Source organism: Eptatretus burgeri, chromosome 1 (assembly GCF_056783735.1).
Source record: "Eptatretus burgeri isolate ZD-2024b chromosome 1, Ebu_testis_v1, whole genome shotgun sequence".
Lineage (NCBI taxonomy): Eukaryota > Metazoa > Chordata > Myxini > Myxiniformes > Myxinidae > Eptatretus > Eptatretus burgeri.
This window is the reverse complement of record NC_140961.1, coordinates 145,300,556-145,315,286: the sequence shown is the minus strand read 5'-3', so window position 1 is coordinate 145,315,286 and position 14,731 is coordinate 145,300,556. Positions and strand designations below refer to the sequence as shown.

At 43.9% G+C, this 14,731-nt stretch overlaps 2 protein-coding genes across 20 annotated transcripts in view; one reads left to right on the top strand and one right to left on the bottom strand.

Moving 5' to 3' along the window:
• The window catches only part of LOC147035689 (uncharacterized), a 159,121-nt gene extending 148,175 nt beyond the window's left edge, over window positions 1-10,946 (top strand). For 4 of the 9 annotated variants that reach the window (XR_015049436.1, XR_015049434.1, XR_015049430.1 and 1 more), the window contains one exon: window positions 8,578-10,940. Coding sequence is in view for 2 of the 9 variants with exons in the window: in XM_085846774.1 (XP_085702900.1) it covers window positions 8,578-8,750 (173 nt within the window). In the remaining 7 variants the exon portion in view is untranslated. Of the gene's footprint in view, window positions 1-8,574 lie in introns of all 9 variants that reach the window. The other 5 variants (XR_015049431.1, XR_015049433.1, XR_015049435.1 and 2 more) reach the window with 4 other exon arrangements.
• Window positions 1-14,731, bottom strand: part of LOC147035687 (equilibrative nucleoside transporter 1-like) — a 223,139-nt gene that overhangs the window by 79,803 nt on the left and 128,605 nt on the right. For all 11 annotated transcript variants that reach the window (XM_085846682.1, XM_085846674.1, XM_085846704.1 and 8 more), the window contains one exon: window positions 1,944-2,092. In XM_085846682.1, the coding sequence (XP_085702808.1) occupies window positions 1,944-2,092 (149 nt within the window). The remainder of the gene's footprint in view (window positions 1-1,943; window positions 2,093-14,731) is intronic.

The following is a 14,731-nucleotide window of genomic DNA, read 5'->3' as shown; positions in this document are numbered from 1 at the left end:
ACTCACAAATTGCTGCTCTGCAGGTACATTATGAACTTGCCGTGTTAGCACAACAAAGGCCCTGAAGGTCCATATGGCGAGTCATCTACAACATGTGTTCAATGGTGTGGATGGCGCTCGTGCAGCCATCGCGGCTGCCTCCAACGTTCACAGCTCGCTTGGTGAATCAAACCTGATTGCACGACCTGCTGCTCTGAGGCCCCAAACTCTGCTGGGGCTGGATCTCTGGGTCAAATCTCGAGTCCTTTTCGTCTCCTTCAACCCAGTGTTATCTGCAACCCATTGTCGGGCCCAAGCTCGTACCTGCCAAGATCTACCTTCTCTGCAGCTCAAGGAGCACCTAGACTGTGTTTCCTGTTGGGTGCTGCTCTTTCTGCAGCCTGAGCTGCTTATCTTCTGGCCTCGGGTAGCACGTCTTTTCAATGTGTAACACCTGCTGATGAACAGGCCATGAATTAAATGGAAACACACTCACCAACCTGGCTGGGACACTATTGAAATGGCTGTCATCCAGCATTCTTCTCCTGCCATTATTAATTGAACTTGTGTGAGTGATATATTTTCTCCTCCATCAACAGGGTCTGGTGATCAGGTGTAACATAATTATTCAAATTTTTCCTCATATGGAAAAAAGGATGGATGTGGAAGAAATAGAATTATATTCATGTACTCTCAATTATAATTGTTGATGGGACATTATAAATTAATTTTTTGTATTATAGTCGCATTGGCTGTCAGTAACGTTTACCTTTTTCCCAAGAGTCTTTTGACCTACATGTTGATAAAAGGAATATCTTACTTTGAAGAAAGGTCTTGTTCGTTGCATGGAAACATGGTGACCTGGTTGGTAACACTGCAACTTTAGCCAGATTGTCATTCTCTCCCTCCACCCAAAGTTAATACATATTGCAGTTTTGAGTTATTTTGCCTCATGCTTATCAGTAAATCCTGGAGGTGAGTTGCCAAATGTCTCACACTCCCATTCTTTGGAATGTCAAATTGTATATATTAAGAATTGCTCTGGGCTTCTGTTTCAGTGAAGTCCATTCGATTGTATCAGTGAATCATTCAATGTTCTTCCTCCGTGTATAAGAAATTAAAGATTCTCCTTTGGTATGCTGAACCAAATTATGGAAATTGAGTTGATTTCCATCACATCTTCAAGGCAGTTATTCACCTCCAATTCCAATTCAAATCTATGATCTCTTATACCCTCATTAATGCACCCAAATGCCTGCTCCTTCCAGATTTCCAGTTTTCCCTCCTTAAGTTTGCTTCTGTATCCATCTTATCATCTCCTCCCCATACCCACTACATGTACATGTCTCCCTCTATTTTGTCCTTCAACTCTGCTGTTGGTGTTTCCCCACTCTATTGACTGCTCATTTTGCTTGCGTCTCTATTGTTCCTTTTACCTCCTGTTTTGCATCTTGCTGTTGTCTATTCCTTCCTGGTCCATTCATTGTACCAGCTCCATGAGTACATCCCTTGTTCCATCCATTGTTCCGTCCACAAGCCTCGACGATGTGCAAAAAAAGTGCAGCAATTACTTTTTGAAGATTAACTTTGAATACCATCACAAGTTCTATCCCAACCACACTTAGGGTTTTATCTAACCTTGACAAGAAAACCTGATGTCAGCAGCTGTCAGGTGTGCCAAGAAAAAAAAGACCTGGTACCAAAGAAAAAGCAAACAAATTGCTTTTTGTTGAAAACATAAATTGCATGGACTGTAACACCAAACTATTTACTGTACCTCTGAATTAGATGAGCATGGGATTATTTTACATTGGACATTCAGTAGAACACTCAAAGCAGGCCTTATGGCAACATCATTAATTTTCTGAAGTTCACATTCTCATCAATACACCGAGGTACAAGATCACCCAAAACCCATATTAAAGACTTCACTTGTCTTATTCAAAATTAAGCATTATACTGACCAGCAATTTGGAAATTGGCCAACATGGTGATGCCAAAGAAGATGTGTGGCATTTTGTCCAGTGCAGGTATGAAAATGAGCGCTGTCACCAAGGCAAGAAGCAACGAAATGGCAAACAAACTGCCAATGATCCTGATGCGTTCAGAGATCCTGCAACACATTGTAATCATGACTGAGAGTGAGACCCAAGTGTTTGAGTGACGAGACCTCTTCAAGCAGGTTGTTGACAAAGTAGATGGAAGGGATTTGCTGTAAGAGAGAGAGAGAGAGAGAGAGAGAGAGAGAGAGAGAGAGAGAGAGAGAGAGAGAGAGAGAGAGAGAGAGAGAGAGAGAGAGAGAGAGAGAGAGAGAGAGAGAGAGAGAGAGAGAGAGAGAGAGAGAGAGAGAGAGAGAGAGAGAGAGAGAGAGAGAGAGAGAGAGAGAGAGAGAGAGAGAGAGAGAGAGAGAGAGAGAGAGAGAGAGAGAGAGAGAGAGAGAGAGAGAGAGAGAGAGAGAGAGAGAGAGAGAGAGAGAGAGAGAGAGAGAGAGAGAGAGAGAGAGAGAGAGAGAGAGAGAGAGAGAGAGAGAGAGAGAGAGAGAGAGAGAGAGAGAGAGAGAGAGAGAGAGAGAGAGAGAGAGAGAGAGAGAGAGAGAGAGAGAGAGAGAGAGAGAGAGAGAGAGAGAGAGAGAGAGAGAGAGAGAGAGAGAGAGAGAGAGAGAGAGAGAGAGAGAGAGAGAGAGAGAGAGAGAGAGAGAGAGAGAGAGAGAGAGAGAGAGAGAGAGAGAGAGAGAGAGAGAGAGAGAGAGAGAGAGAGAGAGAGAGAGAGAGAGAGAGAGAGAGAGAGAGAGAGAGAGAGAGAGAGAGAGAGAGAGAGAGAGAGAGAGAGAGAGAGAGAGAATTTCTTTTGTATACCTTGTCAAGGCTTGCATGAGAGCGAACACATAACACACAGCAAGGGGGGGCATGAGACAAGATAGGCATGGGAAGGACAAAACAGTGAGAAGCAGATGCATTCGATCTTTGGAAGGGAGAGGGATGGGGTGGCGAAAATGGGGTATACAAGATGTGCACTACAAAGACTTTCAAGAAGGAAAGCAGGGAATTTTAAGAAGGTGGATATTGGGTGGATTAACGGGGGTAGAAAAGATCGAGGATTTGGAATGGGGGACGATACGAGGTGGTGATGATCAGCTGTTTGAAGGCTTGGAGAGAAGAAAGGCATTGACCAGAGAAAGGGAGTTTATTCCAAAGGCGGGGAAAAAAAGGAATGAAAGCGTGAAGGTGAGCAGTGATTCGTGATTTTGGTAGTTTTACCAGAAGGGTTTGTTGGCGGACCTTGAGCACCCTGCAGAAATATGGTGGGGAAAAATCGCAGACAGAGGCGGGGGGGCGAGACCAGAGAGGAGATGGGAAAAGACAGAAAGACCACCGACCTGCCTGCAGTGAGAGAGTGAGAGGCCCAAAGACTCAGCCTCATCGTGGGAGATGCCGATGATCTTAAATGCCCTGGTTTCCACTGCGTTAAGCCGAGAAAGGTGGGAGGCAGGAGCACCAGCCCAGAGGGGAGAGCAGTACTCCATCAGGCTACGGACAAAAGCTTTGCTTGTACTCAAGAGCTCAGGTGTGCCAAGGAAGGACTTTGCACGATGGAGGATTCCCAGTCGGCGACTGGCTTTGGAGGTCAGGTTGGAAATGTAGCTTTCCCAGGAAAGAACTCTTCAGATGGTGAGACACCGAAGCTTGAAAGAAAGGACTTCTTCCAGACGATTGTTGAGAAAGTATATTGGGGGTGGGGGGGTCAAGTCAGGTCAGGTATGGGAGCATGTGCCAGAACAGCACATCGCTGCGTCCACTTTCCGCCGGTACTCCAGGGGCCTCCGTCTGGCCATCCCCCAGGCAGATGCCAGGCCCATCCCCATCTCCTTGAGATGATGGTCAACCTGTTGCAACCATGAGGCACGTGGTCGACCCACTGGCCTCCTCCACTCATGAGACTCCCTCGCTGAGAGAATCTGGTGAGCAGGATCAGAGTCAGGAAAACGAGCCACATGTCCATACAGCCACAACTGACGCTCACGGACTATGCAGGTAACAAATCTCATCTGAGTCTCTCTCAGCAACCGCTCGTTGGACACAAAATCCGACCAGCGATAGCCAAGGATTCTCCGAAGAGACCTGGTACCAAAGGAATTAAGTCTCCGTCTCAGATCCTTGATCAGAGTCCAAGTCTCGCACCCATAGAGCAAGACTGGAAGTACCAAGGACCTGAAGACTCGGACTTTCGTCCTCCCGCACAGGTACCGGCAGCGCCACACCCCATGATCCAGTGAATCCATGACTCCCCAGGCCCGACCCAGACGTCTATTGACCTCTGACTCGCAGCCAGCAGAGACATGAATATCACTGCCAAGGTAAGTGAATCTCTCCACGACCTCAACATCCTCACCACAAACAGACACAGACAGGACAGCAGCATCCAAGATGTCACCGAAAGCCTGGATTTAAGTTTTGACCCAAGAAACCCGTAATCCCAACGGCTCCGACTCCTCATTCAGCACCTCGAGGGCCCCCAAGAGGATGTCTAAAGTCTCCGCAAAGATGACTGCATCATCTGCAAAGTCAAGGTCCGAGATCTTGACATTCCCAAATGACGCACCGCAACTTGATCTCTCCGACATCCTCCCTAGAATCCAGTCCATACAAGTGCTGAAAAGTGTGGGGGCAAGTACACATCCCTGACGAACTCCAGTAACAACTGGAAATAAGTCAGAGATGGTACCACCACACTTCACAGCACTCTCAGTACCAGAGTAGAGTTCAGACATCAGATCGATCAGTTTTGGTGGCACCCCACGAAGACAAAGAATCCTCCAGAGGACATCCCGATTCACTGAATCAAACGCTTTACAGAGATCAACATAGGCTGCAAGCAGCCCCTGCCGAAACTCTCGTCTGCGTTCGGTGAGGACACGAAGTGCAAGGATACGGTCAATTGTTGACCTCTTTGGTGTAAAGCCTGACTGCTCTGGATGCTGATACTCAAGCAGATGGTGGCGAACCCTATCGAGAATTATCCGAGCAAAGACCTTGCCCGGCACTGAGAGCAGCGTCACCCCTCGGTAGTTGTTGCAGTCTTGGCGATCACCCTTCCCTTTCCAGAGAGGGACAACAAGGCCCCTCTTCCAGTCAGTTGGGATGATGCCTCTGTTCCAGGCAGAGCACAAAACTGCATGCAACGACACGAGTGCAGCATTTCCACCAGCCTTGAGAAGTTCGGCATGGATGCCACAGATCCCTGGAGCTTTGCCCCGTTTCAACTGGTTCACCGCAGCCCGTGTTTCCACAAGCGTAGGTGGACCACAGTTGATTCGAGGGTCAGCAACAGGGATTGTAACACCCTTGACGTCCAACTCGACAGTTGGGGGATCAGCCTGGTACAACCGCTCAAAGTAACCGGCCTTCACTTCAGACTCCTCTCTCAAGAGCCTACCACTCTCTGCTCGACGGGGGGGGGGGGTGTTCCAAAAAATCCTTTCAGCGAGACTTTGTGAGAGTATGAGATTTATCCGGATTGAAAGACATATTCCATTTGTTGGACTAGTTTGTGATGTTATCCAGAACTGAAGTGAAGAAGCTGCTGCTCGCCGGTCTGAGGGATTAGAGATGGTAAGACAGAGGGTCGAGTCATTAGCAAAGACAATAAGAGGATTTTCCAGAGAGTCGGAGAGATCATTGATGAAAACCAGAAAAAGAACAGGGCCCAGAATGCTGCTTTGAGGAACTCCAGCCTGGACAGGAAGAGAGGATGAAAGAAGTCCATTTAGGGCCACATGTTGACTATGACAGGAGAGGAAGTCAGCGAGCCATGAGTGGAGATGGCCTTGGATACGATAGGAAGATAATTTGGTGAGCAGGGCAGGGTGCCAGATCGTGTGGAAAGTACACGATATGTCTAGGGATGTGGCTCTGATTTCATATCTGGCATTGAGTACCTCCATCCATTGTTGGGAGAGCAGAAACAGCATATCCCGGCTAGACTGACCTTCTCTGAAACCAAATTGATGATCGCAAAGCAAGCCATTGTAGAATAGGAAGGATTTAATGTCTGATACGTTGATGGATTCCATAACCTTGCTGATTATTGGGAGAAGGCTGATTGCTCTGTCGATGCAGGGATCTGTTTTTGCACCTTTTTGTGTAGGGCAGTGATATTTGTTGATATCCAAGCAGATGGCAGATGACCTTGAGCAAATGAGAGGGTGAATAGAACAGAGACAGGGTGAGCAAGAGCAGAGGAGCAGGTTTTTAGGACACGTGGGCTGATGCCGTCTGGAACGTTTGAATAATCTGAGTTGAGGTTTGACAGCAATCTCTCCACTTTGTCAGAAGAAAATGACATGGAGTCCAGGGAAAGTTGTGTGCGACAGGGTAAGGTGGGTACAGAAATCGATAGGTTTCAGACACAAGACATCCACCAGAAATAGATTTGATTAGACACCACCAGGATTTGGAGGAGGGAGAGAGGTTTGAGAGTTCAGAATGAAATTAGAAAGATGTTGTTTTCTGGCTCTCCAGAGGGTAGATACACACTTGTCCAGAGCTTTATGGAAGGAACTGAGATTAAAATATATATTTATTTATTTATTTGTTTATTTTTATATTTTTTAATACTTTTTTTTTATTTTTGCTTTTTTTTTTCCAACCCTCGGCCATGCCTGATGGGAGACATAGACCCGGCAGAGTTTTGTTTTCTTACAACTGAAAAAAAAAATTTCGTATGAACTTTCGCACATGTGTCAAATAAAGTGTTTTACACATTCCTGTGTGTTTATTAATTAAAAAAAATTTCGGGATTGTTCGAAAAAGTCATAAAAATTTAATGTAAAAAATCATCACGTTAATGCATTTGTAGGTCAGGTAAACCCTAGTATTCATTAACCTATATTTTACTCTCACAAAATATTTTTACACATAACCTTTCATATATGTTTAGAAAAATGTGTAATGCATATTCCTACGTGGGTTTTCTTTTGGCTTTGTGTCTCAGGATTACGAGAAAATTTATTATAAAAATGCAATACCCCCGCGAATGCATTCATGTGTCAGATTGACCTGGCGGGGATTTTGTTTCCCTCTAATTTTGTTATAAAAACATTTTTATATATAATGTTTCATAAATGCTTGGAATAAAGGGTAGTTCATAATCCTGTTTGAGTGTTTTGGTTTTTTTCCAATCAGGATCATGGGAAATTCCACTCCTACAATGCAGTCGTTACTAATTTAGCCCCAGGATATGCAAAAAAAATTAGTTTTGCGATAAAAAAAAATTTGAATTTTTTTTTTGCATGATCTTTTTCCTATCTGCTTGGAATAAACAGTAATACATATAACTGTGTGTTTGTTTTGTTATTTTGTCTTTCAGGGTCGTGGGAAAAAATATTTTCAGGGTCGTGGGAAAAATATTAAATATTTAAAAATATATATATATATATATATTTCAGGGTCGTGGGAATAAACAGTAATACATATAACTGTGTGTTTGTTTCGTTATTTTCTCTTTCAGGGTCGTGGGAAAAAATATATTAAAAAATATATATATTTAAAAAATATATATTTTTAAAAACACAATTCCCCCTTGAATGCATTTGTGGGTCAGATTAATCCGAAAGATTGTTTGTTTCACTATAACTGTTATAAAAACATTTTATGCATGATCTATCATAGATAATTTGAAGAAGCGGTAATGCGTAGACCTATGTGTGTGTGGTTTCTTTTTTTTACCTTTCGGGATTGAAGGAAATAGCATTGACTGTGCGCCTTTGCATGCTATCTTGCATCATTTCACAGGACAATTACCACCAACTCGTGCTATCAATTCCCTTCAATCATGAAATACAAAATAAAAACAATACACAGATATATATATATATATATATACATATAACTATATATATATATATAACTATATGTATATATATATAACTATATGTATATATATATATATATATATATATATATATATATATATATATATATATATATATATATATATATATATATATATATATATATATATATACAAAAATATATATATATATAGAAAAAAAAAAATATATATATATATATATATATATATATATATATATATATATATTTTACTGTATATTCTAAGCAGATATGAAAAATCATGCAAAAAAAATATTCAAAATCAAATTATTGCGAAACAATTTTTTGCACAGCCTGGGGCTATATTAATCACTATTGCATTGTTGGAGTGGAATTTCCCATGATCCTGATTGGAAAAAACCAATAATCTCATTCAGGATTATGGATTACCCTTTACTCAAAGCATCTCAGAAAGATCATCGATAAAAACGTTTTTATAACAAATTATAGGGAAACAAAAACTCTGCCTGCTAAATCTGACCCATGAATGGATTCGCGGGGGTATCCCTACGTTGCACGTTTTAAAAACTTTGCGTGAATGCATTTGTGGGTCACATTGACCCTGGATTTGTCAGACTTTTTTTTGAAATATTTTTGTATAAATGAAAAAACAAAATTATTATCTTTATTATGTAATGCATTGAGGTGTAATCTTTCAGTATTTAATGGTTTTTGTTTTTTATTTTTCCCTCCTCCCCTCTTTAAGCAGGCGACTGCAGAGGCAGCACCAACGCTCTGCACAGAGTATGGACCCAATCTCCTCTCCTCCTCCGGCTCTTTGGATGCATTTTGTTGGTCGTATTATTCTGCCATGATTTTTGTTATCTTGCAACTTTTTTAACCATTTTTTTTTGTATGATCTTTCATACATGCACCAAATAAAGGGTTTTACACATTCCTGTGTGTTTGTTTAATTTTTTTTTCAGCATTGTTCGAAAAATGTAATTAAAACTTTTACGTGAAAAAACTTCACATTAATGCATTTGTGGGTCAGATAGACCCGAGTATTCATTAACCTATATTTCGCTCTAACAAAACATTTTTACACATGACCTTTCATGTATGTTTAGAACAAAGTGTACTGCATATTCCTATGTGTGTTTTGTTTTCGCTTTGAATTTCAGGATCACGAGAAAATTTATTTTTAAAATGCAATAGATTTAAGACAAGAAACAGATTGTTTAGTAGGGAGGGATGGGGGCATTGGGAAAGTGGGGAAATTAGGAATTGAAGGTAATAGGGAGAGAACACAAATAAAAACGATCATACACCTAGAGGGGAAGGATGGGTATGTCTCAAGCGACCCAGTAAGACAAGGTCGACGAATACTCACAAAATAGCACGTTTTTTGAAACAAAACCAAACTCGGAGCACACAGTAACATGTAGGTGAGAAAATAAACAGTCAAACGGGACAAAAATCGACCGGAGACTTAACTTTAAGGAAGTCAGCAGAGACCCTTGAGAAAACCTGCCGACGCTCCAAACCCAGAACCGGAAATGGGCGAAGGCATTTAGGATGCCATTTGGGATGCCATTTAGGATTTCTCATGATTGAAAGACATATTCCAAATGTTTAACCAGTTTGTGATTTTGTCAAGGTCTGAGGAGAAGGAAGACGCAGCTGCCTGTCTGTCCAACGGATGAGAGACGTCATGGCAGAGAGAGTTGGGTCATCAGCAAAGAGATAACGAAGATTTTCCAGAGATTCAGAGAGATCATTGATGAAGATTAGGAGTAAGATAGGACTGAGAACATTGCCTTGTGGTACTCCAGCCTTGACTGGGAGAGTACAAGAAAGGGTTTCATTGAGAAGCACACATTGGCGATCAGAGTGGATTTCCATCATCCATTACTGGAGTTGGCCTTGGATTCCATTAGCAGACAGTTTGAAGAATAGGGCAGGATGTCAGACTGCATCAACAGCTCGAGATATGACAAGAGAGATGGCCCTGATCTCATATCTAATATTGAGGGCCTCCATCCATTGTTGGGAGAACAGAAGCAGCATATCCAAGGTAGAGTAACCAGGTCTGAATCCGAATTGATGATCTGAGATGAGGCTGTTGGAGAAAAGGAATGATTTTATGTGGACTGTGATGATGGATTCCATGACCTTGCTGATGATTGCAAGTAAGCTAATTGGTCTGGAGTTAAGGGTCCCGCTTTTGGAGCTTTTTATTAATGCTGTAATGTTGGCTGATTTACAAGCAGATGGAAGATGACCTATGTTAAATGACAGGGTGAAAAGGGCAGAGAGAGGAAGTGCAAGAGCATTGTAAATTATCATGATCATTTGTGGTGTTTGTTTGTTTGAATTATATGCACTTCTGCACCACTGAACTGAAATAGCTAAATAATGCAGTTTGCGCTCAGGCGTGGAAGGGCAGAAAAGTTAATGAGAGAAGGGACATAAGTGGGAGTGGATGAAGGGATTGAGAGAGCTGAGTGAATTGGTTGAGTGTAAGTATGTGAAGGTGTAAAGAAGACAGTGGGAAAAGGAGAATAAGTGGGAGTTGATGAAGGCTTTGAGGAAAATATGTGAAGGAATAAAGGGGAATGGGAGAAGGGGTTGCTGGGTAGATAGATCAAAGGGAGTAGGTTTGCAATGGGCCAATATATATGTATACTAATAAATGTGTGTGTGTGTGTTTGTGTGTGTGTGTGTGTGTGTGTGTGTGTGTGTGTGTGTGTGTGTGTGTGTGTGTGTGTGTGTGTGTGTGTGTGTGTGTGTGTGTGTATGTGTGTGTGTGTGTCTTCTCCATAACTCTAAAACCATAAAATCTAGCAGCCTGAAACTTTGCATGCATAATAAGGGATATCAAATGAAGTGCATGAGTGAAAATTTGGTGACTGGTTTAATTAAAACACCATTTTTAAAGAGAATGAATGGACCTTTTTAATTATATCCTATATCAGGTGCATTTTCGGTCACCTTTCTCTACATGGGGTCTTTAACTGTATCCTGGGATACCTTACTGGGGTCTGAACCCACCATGTTTTTTGACCTGCTCAACCATACCTTGACTTGGAACAGGCCAGAATGATTTCTTAACAGTAAGTTTTTGAGTTTTTTTTTCCACTCTCCTCACTTGTATTATCAAATGCCTGATCATGATAGCTGCGAATCGCCAGAGACATTGCATGCTTATACATGCCTGGAGACTCCAGTTTTCATGGCTTTATTTGATTTGCGCACATGCCATAACCTCAAGAATTTCTTAAACTCAGCAAAATTACAAAATTTTAGCTTGACAGTTGCCTCAGCAGCATTTCCGACTGCTAATAAAATGTATTCATTTGTTCATTTCAGGTATATTTGATTTTGTACCCTATTCTCATATATATCTATCTATCTATCTATCTATCTATCTATCTATCTATCTATCTCTCTCTCTCTCTCTCTCTCTCTCTCTCTCTCTCTCTCTCTCTCTCTCTCTCTCTCTCTCTCTCTCTCTCTCTCTCTCTGTCTCTCTCTCTCTCTCTCTCTCTCTCTCTCTCTCTCTCTCTCTCTCCCCAAAGGCATCTGAATGATAGTTATGTCAAAATGGTGGTTACCTCAGCATTGCATTCAGATGGGGGTTATCTCTGCACATACCCAAATGGTGCTTATCTTCATACGTGTCTGGGCAGTGGTTATTTCTGGATGGACCCTCCCCTAAAACTGCCTTTCGCTCCTCTCCCCTTAAACTTCCTTCCCCTCCCTTCCCTCACACTTTATTCCCCTCCCTTTACGCTGCCTTCCCTTTCCCATCATTCATCATTCCCCCACCCATCCACACCCTCCCCCTTCTTCCTTTCTCCGCCACACCTCCTCGCTCCTGCACACCCCTCCTCATTCTCCCTACCTCCTCTGTCCTCCACCACTCTTCCTCTCCATCTTCTTTTTCTTCCCCCATCCCCTTTTGTATATCTGTCGTCCAGAAGGTGGTTATCTCTGAACGTGTTGGACAGTGGTCATGTCCAGATGGACCGTCCACTCACACTTTCTTCCCTTGTCAGATCTCGACAGTAGTTATGCCTGGATGGTGGTCATCTCCGCATCTATCTGGATGGTGGTTATGTCCGGATGGGCCTTCCCTTCACACACTCTTACATTGCCCTCCCCTTATGCTGCCTTCCCTTGCCCTCCACTCACACTGCATTATCTTGCCCTCTCCTCATGTCTTCACTTGCCCTCCCCTCATGCTACCCTCCCTTGTTATCCCCTCACACTGCCTTCCCATCCCCCAATCCTCCTCACTCCCCAACCCCTACTTACTCCCCCTCCTTCCTCACTCCCCCACCCTTTCTCACTCCCCCACCCTTCCTCAGTCTCTCTCCCTCCTCTCTCCCTCATCTCCCTCACCTTGCCGTCCCTTCTTTATCCCTCCCCTACTTCTCACCCCCCCCCCCGAAATATTCCCATCAGCAAAGCGATGTGTTTTCTTTGTTAGTAATTAAATAATGCCGTTAATTATCTTCAAAGGGGTGTTTTAATGAATCCAAACACCCAATTTTCACTCTACGCTCACTTTGAGTTCCCTTGGTGTGCATGCAAAGTTTCAGGCTGCTAGGTTTCATGGTTTTGGAGTTATGAATGAGACACACTGACACACTGATGCACCCACACACTGATGCACCCACACACCGACACACACACACACACACAAACACACAAACACACACAGCTTTTTATTCATATTGACAACGGACATGGTACCAGGAACAAATATGAATGAAATAATGATCTGGGGATCTATATTCTGTGTGCCATTGCCTTGGGGAGTTACGGTTTTGCAGAACCGTCACAATATGAAAAAATGTATATGTATATCTACATGTATATGTATATTGTTACGGTGGTGGAAATTCGCAGAACACCATTCAGGATCCCCGAAGATCAGTTATCTCGATAAGTACGTGTTTCAGGTTAGATTCCCCCACCGATGTGTGAAGGGCTGTGAATCTTTGAGGTAGCCATTATTCTTTCTCTGTCTTTAATTTCGAAACATCCTACAAAAACTCCTCACCATCGACAAGCAACGCTCCCCACCGCCACCAGCGCCCAAGCCGCCATTGTGCGCTGCGGCACGAACCTAATTTGCATAACTGGATCACAGAGCGACTTCCCCGAAACCCATGCGTGACGTCAAACTTGGGGTTACCCGCGAGGCTCACCAGGGGTGAAAGGTCGGAGGCGAACAGTTGGTGGAGCCTGGCCTCTGGTTGAAAGATCAAGGAACGGCTTGCTCCTTGCTGATATAAGAGCGGAACTCGGGCAGATTCAGGGTTGTTCATCGTTGTTCACGGGTCGTTCACCGGTGGAGATCAGAAGTCGGGAGTCGGGGCTGGTGGGAGCGGCAGCATCGGAGCTTGGAGTCGTCAGAGCTCATGGCAGCGGTGGAGCATGGGGGTCCAGGCAGACAGCTCTGGTACGGTCGGGCGACGATGAGGAGTGAGCGAGGTCTAAAGGAGCAGCAACTCTGAAAGAGCAAGAGACCCGTTCGCTCCTCCGAAGCGTCGCCGGCCATGCTCACAAGAAAGGGGCCGCGACGAAACCGGGCCACCGAGGCCGACCAAGCAGCAATTCAAGCTGATTGTCAAGCCGCCCAAGCGACTGGCACGTTCGCGATGCACCAGACCGAACAGAGACACCAAGGGTCGCCAACCGAAGACCATCGAGTCGCCATAAGGGGCGGCCAGGTAACCTGCCCGGCCTCTTGGAGCCCCTCGGTCAACCAGGCCTCCGAGTTTGAAATAAAGGCTCGCGAGCCCTATTCTTTTCTTTGGTTTTGGAGGAAAGTCTGTGGCGCCATTTCTTCCTAAGTAGAACAGATTAAGTGCATGATTGTGTACATGATTGAATAGGCATCGGGTGTAGGCTTTGCTCGTGTCTCGTCCCCATTCCCCCATTCATTGACTGCATGCCTACTGAAAATGAATGCCCCATTGTTTGAATGTCAACCTGCTCATTGTGTCACTTTCTGCCATTGACCACCATGGTGTGCTCGGGATGTTAACTGGCTATTAAGGCCAACAAACATGATAATCTGGTCCGACGGGATTTGGCGAATTAAAACCACTCGTCTTCGCACACGGAACGAACACGCTTAAGCAGCTTGTATTCCTACAGGTCCCGTCGAGGTATAAACTCTCGGTATTTCTGTCCGCGGGAATAGTTAGGTATATCGACAATTCGGCGATTGACCCGGAAGCGCGTGGACAGAATAATTGACTCGTTTATGATCCGTTAAGGCATCCATGGCTGGATTCCGGAATTGGTCCAGAAAGCCACGACTGGATTGCAGCCTTCGGTGGGCGCACGGCCGCGATTTGGCTAAAACGGTCGTCCGCACGCCGAACGCGACAGAAATCTACAACAATATGTATGTCTATATAATAATATAGTAACATATACATATATATAGTTATGATTGTGTGGGAAGATGAAAGAATTTAATTGGGAATATAGTATTGTGTGGAGTTCAAAGGTCCGTGGATGAGTTTGAGGCATTTCGATGAGTAACTCGCAAATCTGAGCTTAAGTGTTATGTGTCACCACATGAGGGGTGATGCAGTGTAAATTAGCCTCGGGAGTAAGAATAAGTTCCCCAGTATGTGATTGCCCTCTGTGATTCTCTTTATATTTCAAGATCGGCAATAAAGGTGGCGAACGCATCCCTGAAACCACAACAAATGGGCAGAAAGCCCTGTCTTCAAAGGTTGACAACAAGCAAAATCATGCCCCCAAGGAACCATTGATGGGTGTGACGTCAGAAGCGAGCCGAGCAGGAGAAGCCCAGGCTTCCTGGGTTTTGTGCGAGCAGGCCATACCCTGAAGGAAGGATAAATAGGATAGAGGAGATATGCGAGAGGGAGGGA